The sequence below is a fragment of the Nanorana parkeri genome, unplaced genomic scaffold (assembly GCF_000935625.1).
Source record: "Nanorana parkeri isolate BGI_ZX_2015 unplaced genomic scaffold, ASM93562v1 scaffold1147, whole genome shotgun sequence".
NCBI lineage: Eukaryota > Metazoa > Chordata > Amphibia > Anura > Dicroglossidae > Nanorana > Nanorana parkeri.
The window spans coordinates 266930-282093 of record NW_017307415.1 but is presented as its reverse complement, the minus strand read 5'-3'; the positions used below and the strand labels follow the sequence as shown (position 1 = coordinate 282093).

At 40.3% G+C, this 15164-nt stretch overlaps 1 protein-coding gene and 1 long non-coding RNA gene across 2 annotated transcripts; one reads left to right on the top strand and one right to left on the bottom strand.

The window, feature by feature from the left end:
* The first annotated feature begins 1416 nt into the window (after nucleotides 1-1416).
* On the top strand, nucleotides 1417-6905 carry LOC108796665 (transcription cofactor HES-6-like). Its single transcript, XM_018568162.1, has 4 exons — nucleotides 1417-1622; nucleotides 4773-4859; nucleotides 5577-5658; nucleotides 6319-6905. The coding sequence occupies exons 1-4, from the start codon at nucleotides 1602-1604 to the stop codon at nucleotides 6693-6695; spliced, it is 567 nt and encodes a 188-aa protein (XP_018423664.1). The 5' UTR covers nucleotides 1417-1601; the 3' UTR covers nucleotides 6696-6905.
* A 1386-nt stretch (nucleotides 6906-8291) lies between these two features.
* LOC108796666 lies at nucleotides 8292-13385 on the bottom strand. The gene is made up of 3 exons (XR_001941825.1): nucleotides 13368-13385; nucleotides 8971-8974; nucleotides 8292-8509 (listed from the first exon to the last, which is right to left on the bottom strand). It is a non-coding gene; the product is annotated as an uncharacterized LOC108796666 (long non-coding RNA).
* Nucleotides 13386-15164: the final 1779 nt, after the last annotated feature.

The window sequence follows — 15164 nt, the reverse complement described above, 5'->3', positions numbered from 1 at the left end:
TTCACTAAGTTCAGTGAGCATTTGCTGTTCCAGGGAAAGGTCTGGACCCCTTTAGTGCCTACCCACATTGCTCCTCTTCACTACTTCCGTTTGTGCATGTCATACGCACGTAAGCATGTCTCTCTCTCTCATGACATGTATATTTCATGATTCCTTGTGACTCCAAACTGTACATACTGGTGCACTCTATGTCAGCAGAACAGCTTGTACTCTATAGAGTGCACATATCCTAGGGTGACAGCGGAGCGCATGTCTTGGGAGTCCTTCTAGGACTAGAAGTGTAGAAACTGACAGGTCACCAAGCTTTGGAGTTCCACGTGGAGTGCACGCTAGGGTGACAATGGGGCCCCGGCCTAGAGAGTCCCTCATAGAGTGTGGACACCCTAGGACCAGAGCCGTGTTCAGTTGCTCAGCCGCTGAGAGTGCTGCATTAGCAAACCGCTGCTGAACACTGTGCTGCAAGTCAGCGCTCAGCACTGCTAACTTAGCACTCGCAGCGGAAGTGAATGTGGATGCAGAGCGCTGAGTGTGATAAAGAAAGTGGGGACAGAGCCCCAGCGGCCATTTTAACTGTGGGCAAACCTGGCAGCACTGGAGAAAGGTGCCTGAGCCCCGATGGAGGAAATCAATTCAGTGTGGCAACCTATTAATTCAGTGTGGGAACCTATAATTTAATGTTTTCGTGAACGAGCACACCAAATATTAATTGGGAAATGGTATTTCGTTAGTCAAAAATATTATCCTTCGCACTGTGCAGCCAAAGCGATCAGTGAAGCTCCTGCAGCGATCTGAAGTGCTGCAGAACAGCTACTCAGCGCTTGGCTAAGGAACTGAACATGCCACTGATGTGAATAAACTGCCAGGATCACCATGCTTGGAGCATGCAACCTAGGGTGACAACAGTGCGTCTGCCTAGGGATCCCCTCAGGGAGTGTAGTCGCCTTAGGACCAAATGTGAAAAACTGACATGTCATGGATCTTGGGGTCCTAGGAAGTCCCTTCAGGGAGTGTAGTCACCCAAAGGCCAGATGTGAAGAAATGGTGGTTGAGTTATTGTTTTACAAGTCTATAGGTTTACAGTGAACAGTAAATGACCCGAGCTATATATACAGCGGATGTGCTGTGTTATTATGGTAATGCTCAGCTTACTACAGAGGGCACAGAACAATACAAGGCACAGAGGACATTCAGAAGAACTCTTTATAAGCGACACTAAAAATACATTAAAAAGGAGCAGGAGGGTTGTATACATGTTGCTCCAAAAACTGAATCAAACCAAGAGCGGGCGGCGACGGCAAGCAAACTATTTCCGTCCCGTCTCCGCCACCTTCCCCTGCCCTACACAGCAGCTGCCGTCCGGCACAATAGAGAGCGCTGCCATTGGGCCGCATGTCACGTGACGTCAGCCGCGGCCTCTCATTCACATGCAAATGTTAAAAAAAAGGGCCGAGTGGATGGAAAAGCATCGAGCAGCCGCATTGTGACGTCACAAAGGGACCCGGGGAACGTTTTCTGGTCACATGGACCGGGGGGAGAGGCAGGTGTGAACGATCGCCCTATAAACACACACTGGAGAGCCGCATTCTGTCCATAGACACACGATGGATCGGGGGGACAGGCAGGTGAGAGCGAGCTGTGTTCTGTATGCACGATGCACACATGTCATGCAGGCCTGGACCGGGCGCAGCATTCGGACCAATGGACGGCCCTGGGCAGAGGATCAAGCACATACATGGTGGATACATTGTTGCTGTAGCTCTATGCAGATGTAGATGTACAGCTATGGGGGTGCACTGTGTACGTGACATCGGCTCGGCCCCATGTGCTCATTGGGGGCAGCAGTACAGGTGACCTCCGATCACAGAACTGGATATTCCTGTAATGTGTGCACACATCTGGAGGAATGGTGCTGTTTATGATACCAGCAGAGACGGTGACTAGAATAACACACACACATCAGGGAGCTATTTCACAATGTACAGTTTGCTACGCTACTGTATATGTGCGCGCTATACAGGACAAACCGCATTGTTTCTAACATTTGTGGCTCATTGTATTCATCTGTACTACAAGCTGCTTTGGCTCAGACCTATCCTTTTCAATGGAAGGGCTGATGAGGGATTGGTATGTGTGTGTACATACACACACACATATATATATATATATATACACACACACTTTTTTTTAATAGGGTTTTATCTTCCAGTGTTAAAATCACCTTGCAGGAGAAAGGCACATGGTTATTAATAACAAAGTTAATATTAGGCCGCTTTTGTGTTTAAGGCAAAAAAAAACTAAACAAACAGCTGTTAGGGATGCAAAACAAAAGCTTCATGGAGAATAATATAAATACAGTAAACTTCCAATTATCTGGCATCCACAGGGATTGGTAGATTCCAGATAACTGTAGTTTCTGGTTGCTTGAGAGTTACTAATAAAAATAGGTCTAACTAATGCCATACCCCATACTATACCATATCATAACATAAACTCTGTATTGACTTCATATTAATAATGAAATGCAGTAATCAAAAGCAAATTAAGACAAATAGTCTCAGTATCATTTAATACATGCTGCAGAACAGTGTCTGGTTAGTTGAATAACGTATAACTGAGAGTTTACTGTACAGAGGTTGCATCGTTCAGGGGTGGACATATTCATATGGAATTCAGGAGCCAGTCTGTCCAATCCAGGGGCCAGCAGGATTTATTTTTAGGAGCCAGCTCCAGGGACAACCACTAGAGAAAACCTCAACAAGTTAGGTGCCAGATGTAATTTTTAAGGAGCATTGGCGACCTGGCTCCTGGGATTAGTCCAGCCCTGGCATTGTTTATATTTTCCGTGTTTAAATTCAACTCATTTGTTAGTTTTTTATTTTCCTTTTAAATTGTGAAAATATTCATCTAATCTATGAACTAAAAACACAACTTTGACTTGTGTTAGTTTATTTTTTAATAATATTATATTTATTATTATATTTGCATATTAAATACTATATTCTAATATTTTTGCATATTATACATACATCATACATACAATATACAGGATTTAAATAGAGCCAACAGTTTGCACAGCGCTGTACGATATGAAGGGAGAAAGTACAGTTGCAATACAATTCAAGACAAGATAGTTAGGAGGGCCCTGCTCTTAAGAGTTTACAATCTAAAACTATAGACTTGGAAGATTACTATTTTAGTCTTATAGAAGATCTTTACAATGTAAATGAAATCATTTCCATTCAACTTTTATTTTAGGCACAATAATAATAAATGTTAATAAATAAAATAGGACTGTTTGCTGCAAATCTTTACAGCTCTGAACAGAGTCTGTACCATGTTAGCCATTGATTGGCGCACAGAGTGGAGTTTGAAGTGATACTCTTTAATTGTCTAAAGTCATTAAAGATGCAAGACTTTGGGATTATTTAGATCCCTTTTCAAGCTTTATACAATTGTATTAAAGTGACACTAAACTCAGGGCTTAAATCTTAAAATGCATTCAAGCACCTTAATGGGCTATAGTTACAATACAAATCTGCAGACGAGTGATCCACAAATAAGATACATTTGTATTAATAGTTGAGGTACTTGAATGCATTTTTAAGATTTAATTCCTGAGTTTAGTGTCACTTGAATCATAAAGAAGCAATCTAAGAAATCCCAAAAGCTTGCATCTCTAATAACTTGAATCTTTATTAGTCAATGAAGGGTATCACCTAAACTCCAAACTTCATGCGGCATATGATCAAGAGACAGTAAGGGACAGTAAACCAATGACTTAGGTGTCAGGCTGGCTGGGAGTTTCCTTTGGTAAATGATGATAACTTGTATTCAGGAAGAAATTCATTTTTTTCCCCAGATCTTATTTATACTTGGCGTGGGAATGTGAGTTATTAAGTACAGAAATCTGCCAGGTCGCCAATGTTAAAAAATTACATTTGGTGCCAAACATTTGAGGTTTTCTCTAGTTGTTATCAATGGAGCTGGCTCCTGAATTGGACACAATGGCTCCTGAATCCCGTATTGATTTTTCCACCCCTGAACGATGCAACCTGTGTATTTACATTATTGTCCATGAAGCTTTTGTTTTGCATTCTTTAACAGTTGCTTGTTTAGTTTCACACATGTGTCCACCCCTGATCTAATTGCACTGTAATTGATGTTTGTGAACAAAACTGCTCATACTTCTCTTTAAAAGATTAAAAATGGATCTCTTTAAGAATATCTTAAATTATCCTAAAGATAGTTATTAAACACCTTTTTTTGTCTTGAAATTAAGTGCTGCTTTCAAAGTAGAACTCCATGTCCTGCAGTCTTTGGTATTTGTACTTGTAACATATTGTGTCTGCGTACATATTGCTTCTGTCATATAAAGTAATAGAGAATTAAATGTCATGTTGGTTGGTACTGTACCTGTGTTTTTTGAGATTTCAGAGTGTTCTTTAAATGTGGTGACAGATGAAGGTTTATTTTTTATATTACAATGTTAAAAATGACTTTTTTTGGGTGGGATTTGTACAGAGAAATGTTTGGATATAATATTGTCAACCTTCCTGTCCACAATTAAGAATCAGACCAGGAATATGGCCACTTTGGGGAACAATTATGTTCTTCATTTTTGTCCACAATTTCTTCCCCATTTTTTTAATTAATTAATACCACTTGACAGACACAAAAGTCCTGACTTTCAGCCTTGTCACAGGTTTTGCACCACTCCTTCAGTTTGGGGGTGAGGTTTATTACTTTTAGCTAATTTTGCATTCTTTTTGCAGACAAGGAAACCACTGGTTGAGAAGAGGAGAAGGGCAAGGATTAATGAGAGCCTTCTGGAGCTAAGGGGGATCCTAGCCGACAATGAGGTGAGTGTCAGTTAAACCTTGCGACACTAAACTCAGCAGTGAAATCTTAAAAATGCATTCAAGTACCTTACCTATTAACAAAAATGTATCTTATTTGTGTATCACTCAGCTGTAGATCCTCAGATCATCTCTGAATTGGTGCTGACACTGTCCTTCCTTCTGGAGGTTGGCTACTTTTGTCCCCCATGGTCCCTGTGTGTGTTGCAAAGTAGTCACCGCTCCAAGCTTGCTTCTGTGATGGACTACAATCTCACATTTAGTTAACCAATTTGTATTAAAGTTATAGACTATCACAGGAGCGAGCTTGGAGCGGTGACTACTTTACAACACACACAGGGACCATGGAGAACAAAAGTAGCCCCCCTCCGGAAGGAAGGACAGTGTCGGCACCAATTCAGAGATGATTTGAGGATCTACAGCCGGGTGATACACAAATAAGATACATTTTTGTTAATAGTTAAGGTACTTGAATGTATTTTTAAGATTTCACTCCTGAGTTTAGTGTCACTTTAAGTTAATGTAATAACTTTATTAATCAATTTAAAGATATGTCTGCTCAATATAAAACAAGTGCATAAATGACTAATAAATAGTAAACATAACATCTGCTTAGTAAATCATAAGCCATATCAATCCTGTACTTTGGAAATGTACAGTAGCAAATGATAAAAGGGTTTGTAATGATGATATTAATGTGCAATATTTTTCTATTACTAGTTCCAATCAAAAATGGAGAATGCAGAGGTTTTAGAGCTCACCGTGAAGCGGGTACAAAGGATTTTACAGAGCAGATCAGCTGGTGTGTATTTGAATTATAAAGCTACTTGCCGTATATAATCTAGTTGCAGTTGAATAACTGGATATTTGGTGTCATTTATGAAAACACTGACCAACTGAATTTCTACTGCTATCCTACAAAATTAAGATGAGATATGGGCTGCAATTTTTTTTCATGCTCATTCACTTTTAGTGGCAAAAGGGGGAAAAAATAAATAAAATAATATAAATATATATGTATGTATATATATATGTGTGTGTGTGTATTGGGCAGTCATGCCTGCGACTGTCAAGAGTCTTGCAATGCCTTGTGATCTGTAAATCAGGCTCATTCTGAGTCTGATGAAGGGGACCCCCTGCGGCCCCGAAAGCGCTTGTGTATTGGATGGCAATGTGCCATTAAAATGGATCATTGACTAACAAAAACTGGTGTGCTGGTGACATTATTCCTTTATTCTGTAAATGCACCACACCTTGAGTGTCTGAGTTTGCCTACCCCTGGAATAAATGATTATAAAATATTCCCACTCAGTTTTTTTGTGGTTTCTTTTTTATTGGATAACTAAAGATGGTAAGACCCTTTAATATGTGATAGGATGGTGCTGACAACTGTATATATCGTGGCATGTACATCTGTGTGATATGATGGTACTGATATTTGTTTGCCTTGTTTAACTTGCAGAGTCTGAGCGGTTGCAGAGAGAGGCCAGTGAGCGTTTTGCTGCAGGCTACATCCAGTGCATGCATGAGGTGCACACCTTTGTGTCTAGCTGTCCTGGCATTGATTCTAGCCTGGCTGCAGAGCTGCTCAACCACCTTTTGGAGTCTATGCCTTTAAGCGAGGGGAACATACAGGATCTTGTCCTCGACGTGCTTCTGGATTCTCCTGTCTCGGATGCTTCCTGCGGCCTGGGATTGTTGGGATCCTCCTCGGATGACAGCTGTTCTGATGCAGAGGAATCCGATATTGTCAAGGGAGGGACAGAGTCTGTGCAGGACAGTGACAGGACCCCCGAGATTCAGCCGCCTCCTGCCCCTTCCATGTGGAGACCATGGTGATCTAGACAACGATATGTGTACATTTGGGGACCTGTGCTGACCTGTACACCTGGGTCATGTACCTTAGTCCCAGGACAGCGAGTGCATGTCATGTCTACATGTTTGGATTTTCCACGCTGTAACATGTTGCAGTACAAAGAATCACACCACATAACTGGGTTGTGTCCATCCGTCTCAATGTCTTTGATGTAAAAGTCACTACATCCCGGATAAATCCTCTCTTCAGCTGAGGTGGCAGGATCACAGTATGGATTATACTGCAGGATATATTTATACTGCAAGGAAACTTACTGTATACTCAACATTTGTTATACTGTGCAACATGTTTATAGTCATTGTATAGATACTATTCATTATACTGCGCAGCGGATTCTTTATATCGGCACTATCCCTTAATCTGAGGGTCATGAGAAGCTCTAAAGGGTTTTATGCGTTCAATGGAAAAATAAGAACTACCTTTTGCTCCGTACTGGGGTCCAGAGTAGGAACAAATTGACATTTTGCATCAGAAAGCAAATTGGAGAATTGTAGGTGCCGTGTTGGTTTCCTTATACAAGACCTGATAAGTTCCAAGCGTTCAGATGCTGAAGTATTGCCATGTTATCAGAATGGTAAGAGCTTGATCTAAGAAGTTGGGCCCCTTTAGTGTATTTTATAGCAGGTGTGGACAAATTAATATGGAATTCAGAAGCCAGTCTATCCAATTCAGGAGCCAGCAGGATTTGTTTTTAGTAGCCAGCTTCATTGACAGCAACTAGGAAAAAACCTCAGACGTTCGGCGTCAGTTGTAACTTCTAAGGAGCATTGGCTACCTGGCTCCTGGGATTTGTCCAGTCTTGATTTAAATATAGGGTAGAAGGGCTTTCACACATATCCCTGAATGTGAAAATCTTTCAAATAGAATGAATGGAACACACTATTAGTGTAAGTCTGAATTACTGGGCTTTGGATTTGTGCTGAACCTTGGTGAGGATGCAAGACAGGCGCCCTCTAACAATTACACACACCCACCCATTATAACAGTATACAGGAGCCTATCATTAAACTTACTGGGAACAGTTTCTTATTTTAGGAAAAGGTGCCCATTGCACTATGTATAAAGCAGAGTTGTCTGCTGTAATGTTTTTGGCTTAGGAAACCGTTTCTTACCCTGCTTTGTGTTTGGTTTGCTCTAAACTGGTTTGGCTTTGCGATATAGCCATGTGTATAGGACACACCTGGGTACAAGCATACACAATGTCACGGCTGGCCCACCCATGCCCAGATCTCTATATTTATATGTATATGATCATCTCTTGAATTTTATTCCTCTATTGTTTCACAAGACCTTATGCAAAATGCAATCGTTATAAACACAGATCAGCCATAGTAGAGGGAAAAAAAGCTGTTATGTGAGCAAAAGGGACAGAGCAACATAGGTTTTATTTGCCAAATACATAGTGCACATGGCAATATTACAGCCTTATATAGTATTACAGCATAAAATAAAGTTGTGAATCTGATGAAGGAGTCCGTTAAAATCTGCATGATCATGAGAAGGGAAGTAGTTAAAACATCTGGTTTAGTAAAAGCTATATATAGGGGGAATGTAGGTAGTTTTTCCTCTGGCTGCGCATGCATAGTGGTAGTGCATTGAATTTTCATCCCTAGGAGGGATGTCTAGAGTTAGGTAAATTGAGGTTCTACCTTCAGTGAAGGAGACTATAGAAGATTGTTTGGATACCGATTTGAAGGGTGCTATAGGAAACAAACTTTCAGGAATATGTGTATATTAGAGAGATAATGTGTTGTGTTTGTGTGGTTTTTGTTTTTTTCTTGTGTACATAGATTACTTTTTTTTTTTAACGCTGTTGGGAGCAGGTGCCTGAATCTGTGTGATGCACTTCAAGCATATCTTGAGAATTGAAACTTGGTCTCCATTATGTGCATCCATCTGGCGAGCACTTATTCTTCTTTTTAAACTTTTTATCATGGATCTTACTGCCTCTTTTTATACTAAAATGTACTAGTGTGGTTAAGTAGTGCTAATGTGCATTAATTTCCTATAAATAAATTAATGATCTTTGATGAAAAAGCATGGATTTCTTTTCTTTTCTGCACTATGTTAGATTTTATTTCCTTGAAGTGAGACTAAACTCAGGAGTTAATGCAAAATGCATTTAAGAATCCTACTTATTAACAAAAATGTATCTTATTTGTGCATCACTCAGCTATAGATCACCAAATCATCTCTGAATTGGTGCTGATACTGTCCTTCCTTCTGGAGGGTGGCTACTTTTCTTCCCCATGGTCACTGTGTGTTGATAAGTAGTCACCGCTCCAAGCTCACGCCCGTGATGGACTCTAAGTCCTGGTTCACACCTAGACGTATTGCATATGCGTGTCTGTCGCGCGTCTTTTTTACCGCAATTCGCGGTAAAAAAAATCGCGCGCCAAACACGCGTTTCCGAGGGCTACTTGGCTGTATCCCAATGGAAACGCGCAACAAAAACGGCCCAAAGTAGTACCTGTACCTTTTCAGGCGTGGGCCGTTTTGTAGCGCGTTAGGGACGGGCTGAAATACGCCAAGGTGTGAACCAGACCCATTGAAAACAATGGGATTTTCATGTTTGAGCGTTTTGTAGAGCGTTCGTCGAGCGTAGAACGCGCTACAAAACGTTCAGGTGTGAACGAGGGCTAACTTAAATTCAAATTAGTTTACTAATTGTAGTCCATTAGGAACTTTTTGTTATTAGTTAAGGTACTTAAAAACATTTTTATGCTTTAACTCCTAAGATCAGTGTCACTTTAATTCTTGTTTTTAGTTTGCACACTAAATTGCACATTGACCATCCAGTCTGAGAAAACTGAAGGATCTGGCACCTGCATGCAAAAGCCAAACACAGTATTGCACCGGTCTCAATAAATATTGCCAGTGGTAGGGTCACTACAGAGGCTGCCTGTCACTTTGTTGCTGTTGAATCTCAATCACTAGCAGGGGGAGGTGGGGAGGGGTCCGGGTTAGTTTAATAAGGGCAAACAAGCACACTCTTGGTGATCCTGATGCTTTCAACAAATCACCAGTGGTAGGATCACTAGTAACAGATTTGCCCATCTGACATCATCTTCCGTTACCAGCTATTACAAACATGCTTGTACTAGGAGTCAACAATTCGGGTGGTCCAAAGCAGGGCGAACAATTTAATATGGAATCTAGGAGCCAGTTCCAGTGACGACAACAACTAGAGAAAATGTGAAAAGTTAGGTGCTACCTACCTGGCTTCTGGGATTTGTCCAGCCCTGATCTAAAAAATGCGCTTTTTTTCTAAACAAAAAACAAGTGTGCCTGCCCTTTACAAATAAAATCTATATGATGGTGTCTAAGTGACAGCCAGGCAACTAGCATTTCAGAAACGTTTAAGTGTGACCACTCAAAATTGGGCATATTTCTAAAACAGTGAATGTGACATTCACAAGACATTTCTTGATTGTAATCATTTCTTGATAGATATTTATATCTATCTATGATTCTGGTGGTGAATCATAGATAGATATAAAAAGACATTTACCAAGATTTACATGCAGTAAATGTTTGATGAATGCACATTCACTGCTCTATAAATTTGCCCCTTTTTTAAATAAGGCTATTTTTTTTTTTTTTTTTACAAATATTATACTGAATTTTAAGATGGAATTGGGTTGGCCCCCTAAAAAGTCAATTCACTGATTATCACATGAGCTATAAGTCCCCGTTCACACCTTGGCGTATCGTAAACACGCACAAAAGTGCGTGTTTTGTCAAGCAAATGCTGAAAACACTTGCGTTACCATTACTAGTTAATGGCACCCCAAATGTGGCTGAGTGGGATGTATATCACTCAATTTGCAACATGTACTACTTTCCTGCGTTTGGCGTGCCTCCAGGAAACCACTGGAATCAATGGAGATGCACGTCAAACGCTGGAAACAAACGTCAGTGAGCATGCATTCCCTCTGCGCTCAGGTGTTAATGGGGGCTAACTCCTTCAAATATCACTAGCCTCTGCCTGGTGATAATTTCAAGGTCATATTTAATGTCTTTGGAGAAGGGAAGGGAAAGGAGCCAAGTGGCATACAGGTAAAAGAACCATTTATGATATGAAATACCAATGAATGATAAATAGGGGTTTTCAGTAGTTAAATATCCATTTCATGTTTAAAAATAACTATTCCACATCTAGGTGATGTTTATGTTTGTGAACCTTTTCAATAGAAAATTATGCTGTAAAATAAGGAATATAGGTCCAATGACTCATACATCATAGTAAAAATATTCTAAAGCAGTCTATAGATTGAACTCACAGAAGCATTAAGCAGCTGGTATTTTTAGTACCATGCATTACTTTTGTTTACAATGGAAAATTGATCTATTCGCTAGAGGCATGAGCTCCATTCACAAAATCATAACTCAATAAGCAAACTGCTACTGCATGGGGGAACCCTACCCACCTCCTTTTAGCACCAGCTGCAGATCTCAGCCTTACCTGGCTGAACTACAACACCAATAAGTAGAAGACAATCCGTTATGCCCCAGTGCAGATACCAGCAGGTTTTTTTGGGCACACAATTGGCAGACAAACGGCAAAGGGCTAAAGAGAGCCTACACACTCTGTAGTGATCATAGACTCTAGTTCAGGGGTAGCGGCCCTCCAGCTGTGGAGTCGCTCTTCGGGAGTCATGTCTGTGGCTGTGAGGATCTTGCAATGCCTCATGGGATTTGTAGTTCCACCACAGCTGGAGGGACGGAGGTTTGCTACCCCTGCGAGTCTAGTTTTTGCTGTTTGTCTTCCAATGGTTGAAATAAAAGGTTTCCTAGTGTCCGCACTGGGCCGTAAACAAATCGTTTTCTACCTATCACAAAGGAACAGCATATGTAATATTTTTATAATCATGCATTCTTTTTTTTTGTTACATTTAAACAAATTTGTCAGTTAAATAAATGCATTGCTGCACGGATCTAATAAATTTACTACATACATGTTATTTTATCAGTTTTTGAAAAGTACACAAACCTAATACACAGGTTATGATCCCCTGTAAAATACCACTACAACTAGCTGTTGATAACTGAGTTTCAATGAGCTGTCTACAGAGCGCAGCAAGAAAAAGGAGACATTTAAAGTGATAAAATAGCATTTAATGAATATAGGGCTTTCATGCCCATTTCATATTGAAAAAATTATTCCACGCACAACAGATATGTATGTTTGTGAATGATATACTATAGCAGAAAATTGCCATAATGTGCAAACTCGCACCTGTAGCATGTCTGCAGAACCTTCAGATTCACGAAACACAATGAAAAATCCCAACATTAGAGGCACAAGGAGAGTAGGCATGTTCTCTCCCCCATCTTACAAATTGTTACCAGGTGTAAGCATAGTCATCAGAAGGGAGCATGCCTAGCACAGAAAATCAGCATTTGTATAGGATCTCCTAGAGTTCAGTTGGAGACCTTATCTTAGATCTTAGAAGAGGTTTGTAGAAGTGCCACCATTCTGCACTGCTTCGTCCTACACTATGAGTCAAGCCACAGCTATTAGCCTTTGAAGTCTCGGTGGGAAAATTCTAAGAAGCACTGCACTAGGTTGTAAATGTATATGGACAGGGCTTTCACCCCTATCCTGATTTGTTATATCTATGCAAAATACTATCTGTATATTGTAGGTATATTATGACAAGAAGGAAAAAAGATCAGTTTCAAAGTGAAATCATATACCCAGCATACTGTAAAATACAAGAATTATCTGTGGCTTTAGGTTTTCATGTGTACTATGTACTATTCCTTGACCTCTATTATGCTTTATGTGCTGAAATCATTGCACCATTTATATTTCACACAACATATTTAAAATTGGAATAAGACAATTTTATTCTCTTCATTTCCAAGGTAGAATATAGAATGTTAGATCACTGATCCACGTGGCTGTATGCAGCCAAGTGTGAATGAGCCCTGAATCTGAAAAGGTAGTGGAGAAATATGTAGTTATTCATTTTAGAGGCATTCTGTTAGATGATATTAATATATTTGTGAACGAGAACCCTAGAATACAAATATCCCTTTTCAAAACTAAACTAACCAAGAAATACTAAATGATCATTAATGGGGCATGATCTACCAACATTTTATCATTACGTGTACGAGTGTACACGTTGGCAATATACTGACGCTTCGAAGGGTGCCATTAGCATTACACTTCAGGTCTTAAAATTAGAGCTATCACTTTATATGAGTAACAGGTACACTTTAAAGCTATAAAGTATAGATACATGCACAATTCTTGTCGATGATATCACACGCTGGATCATAATGAACCAGGCTTTCTCCACTAATATTTATGAGTTTGACATTGGAAGTCTATTAACTGTCCTTACAGCTCTGAGACATTGTGCTTTGCTGATTAACAGCTAGTTTAAAGTGTAAGTAAACCATAAAAGAGAAAGTTGTCCCAGCTATCCGCATAGCATTGAATTGCTTACAGATGGACAAACAATACAAAAATGCTACTTCATATGACATATAGATATTTCATGTTGTGAGGCGGTTTCCCTCAGACTGCAGCATTTCCTGTAATTACATTCAATGTTAGTGTTAATTTCAAGTGCAGCTTCTTAGAGCAGTGAATCATGTAGGAGACCTACAGGAAAGGTGACTCCTGTTCTTTTAGTGTATCCTTTGATGTGTAAATGAAGACCTGTTCTGTGGTAATTGTCAACTTTACATCAAAAGCTGAGTCTAGAATGAGTGTCCATTCTGGAAGCAGTAAAAGTGCCTTTTTGGCAGGAAGCATCTTGTTCCCATAGGAAACAGCTGGACTGGGCTGTACTGGGAACATGCTACAACTCAAGCGTCCAAACTAAAGCTAACTTATAGATGGCCACAGATTTTAGAGAATGGCCAGAATTCCATACATGAGCATCTCACAATGTCTGCATCCAATGTATGTGCAAAACACAAATACTCAGATGACATGAACATTCTTCTTAAGGCAATAGAAGGCAGTAGGGAGGCACAATTTTACTGCTTCTAGATAGTCCTGGTGCCAGTTTATCTCAAGGGAAATAACAGTGATCACACAAGGTTTTCTTACTCCGTGCATGGCATCACTGGAGGGCTGGGAGTCACGTTGATAATTATCCAATATAACAGTTGGAAGGTTGTTCCCCTAAACTCCCTTCCCTCTGCCTCCATGTTCTTCTACATCTACTTACTTTTTCTTTGAATACTTTCTATATGCATGTTCTATCTCTTCTAAAAGATTCACACAGACACAAATGACCTTGTCTTCATTAACTAATACTAGTCTAACACTTGTAGGTTGACTATCCTAAGTAAAGAGGATCCTTTAATGCCTATCTATGTAATAAGTGCTTGATTTGGGTGATCCTTTGAATGTATCATCTCTTTGCCAATGTACCCAACTGCAGTCACGTTACAACTCTGACTAAATGGGAACGTAGCCTGTGTCATATTGAGCCTTGTTGTATTTCTCATTAAAAATATCAAACTTGTTTGCAACAGAAGATGGAAGGTCACTCTTTGTGCAATTAGCACTTTCAACTATCTGTTTTAGACTAGGTTCACAGTAGGGCGATCCTTGACTGTGCGGCAATCGTGCACGAAACCACGTGAATGGCCGCATGGTCACGGAATCGCCCACCACCGACGATTGCTCTAGCGGTGCCATTATTTTCTCATGGCACCCCAGTCGCCCCAGGCTGATTGTGAGGTTTCGCGCCGCAATACTGCCCATGCAATTGTGCACGATCACGGTTCAAACAACCGCACAGTGCGTGTCGCAAAAGGAGTTACATGTACCTTTTTTGATATAATATAACCCAATTGAAGTCAATGGGGCCACGTGGCAATCACTTTGTGCAATTGTGCATGATCGCGCGGTCCCGGGACACTAGTTCCGGGATCGCAGCTATCTGATCCTAGCCAAAGACAACCATGTCGCCACTGAAAAAAATTAAACTGAAAGCAACTTGTATAAGATTAGGTCTCATATTTAATCTTTTGGTGGATGGCAAGTAAAATCATCTTCAAGATGTCCATGGAGCCGCTGCTATGGAGCATATCCAGGGGTGACAGATAGCGTGTCCCACACTAGACGCCGTTGTTCCTTTTTGCTGACCTCAACATCATATGTATACATCTGACCAGCCTCTGACCACCTAAAGTTTCTTCAGGTGATGGAAGTGTTATTTGTACCCTATAAAGTGCTGCAGAAAGTTTTGTTACTGCACAAATTATTAAAATGCATACAAGAGTGCATGCATACACATAGGGCAGCAGGACTCATTTTCACTTATACTTCCTCTGCAGGCTGCATGCTTATCACTTCTTCTCTTGGAGTATTCCCTGTAGGGCAATGCAGTGGCTGTATGTCTGTGTTTATCAGCTTGTCTACTGTAACCAAAAGGCAATGTTTACAGGAACAACAGTTC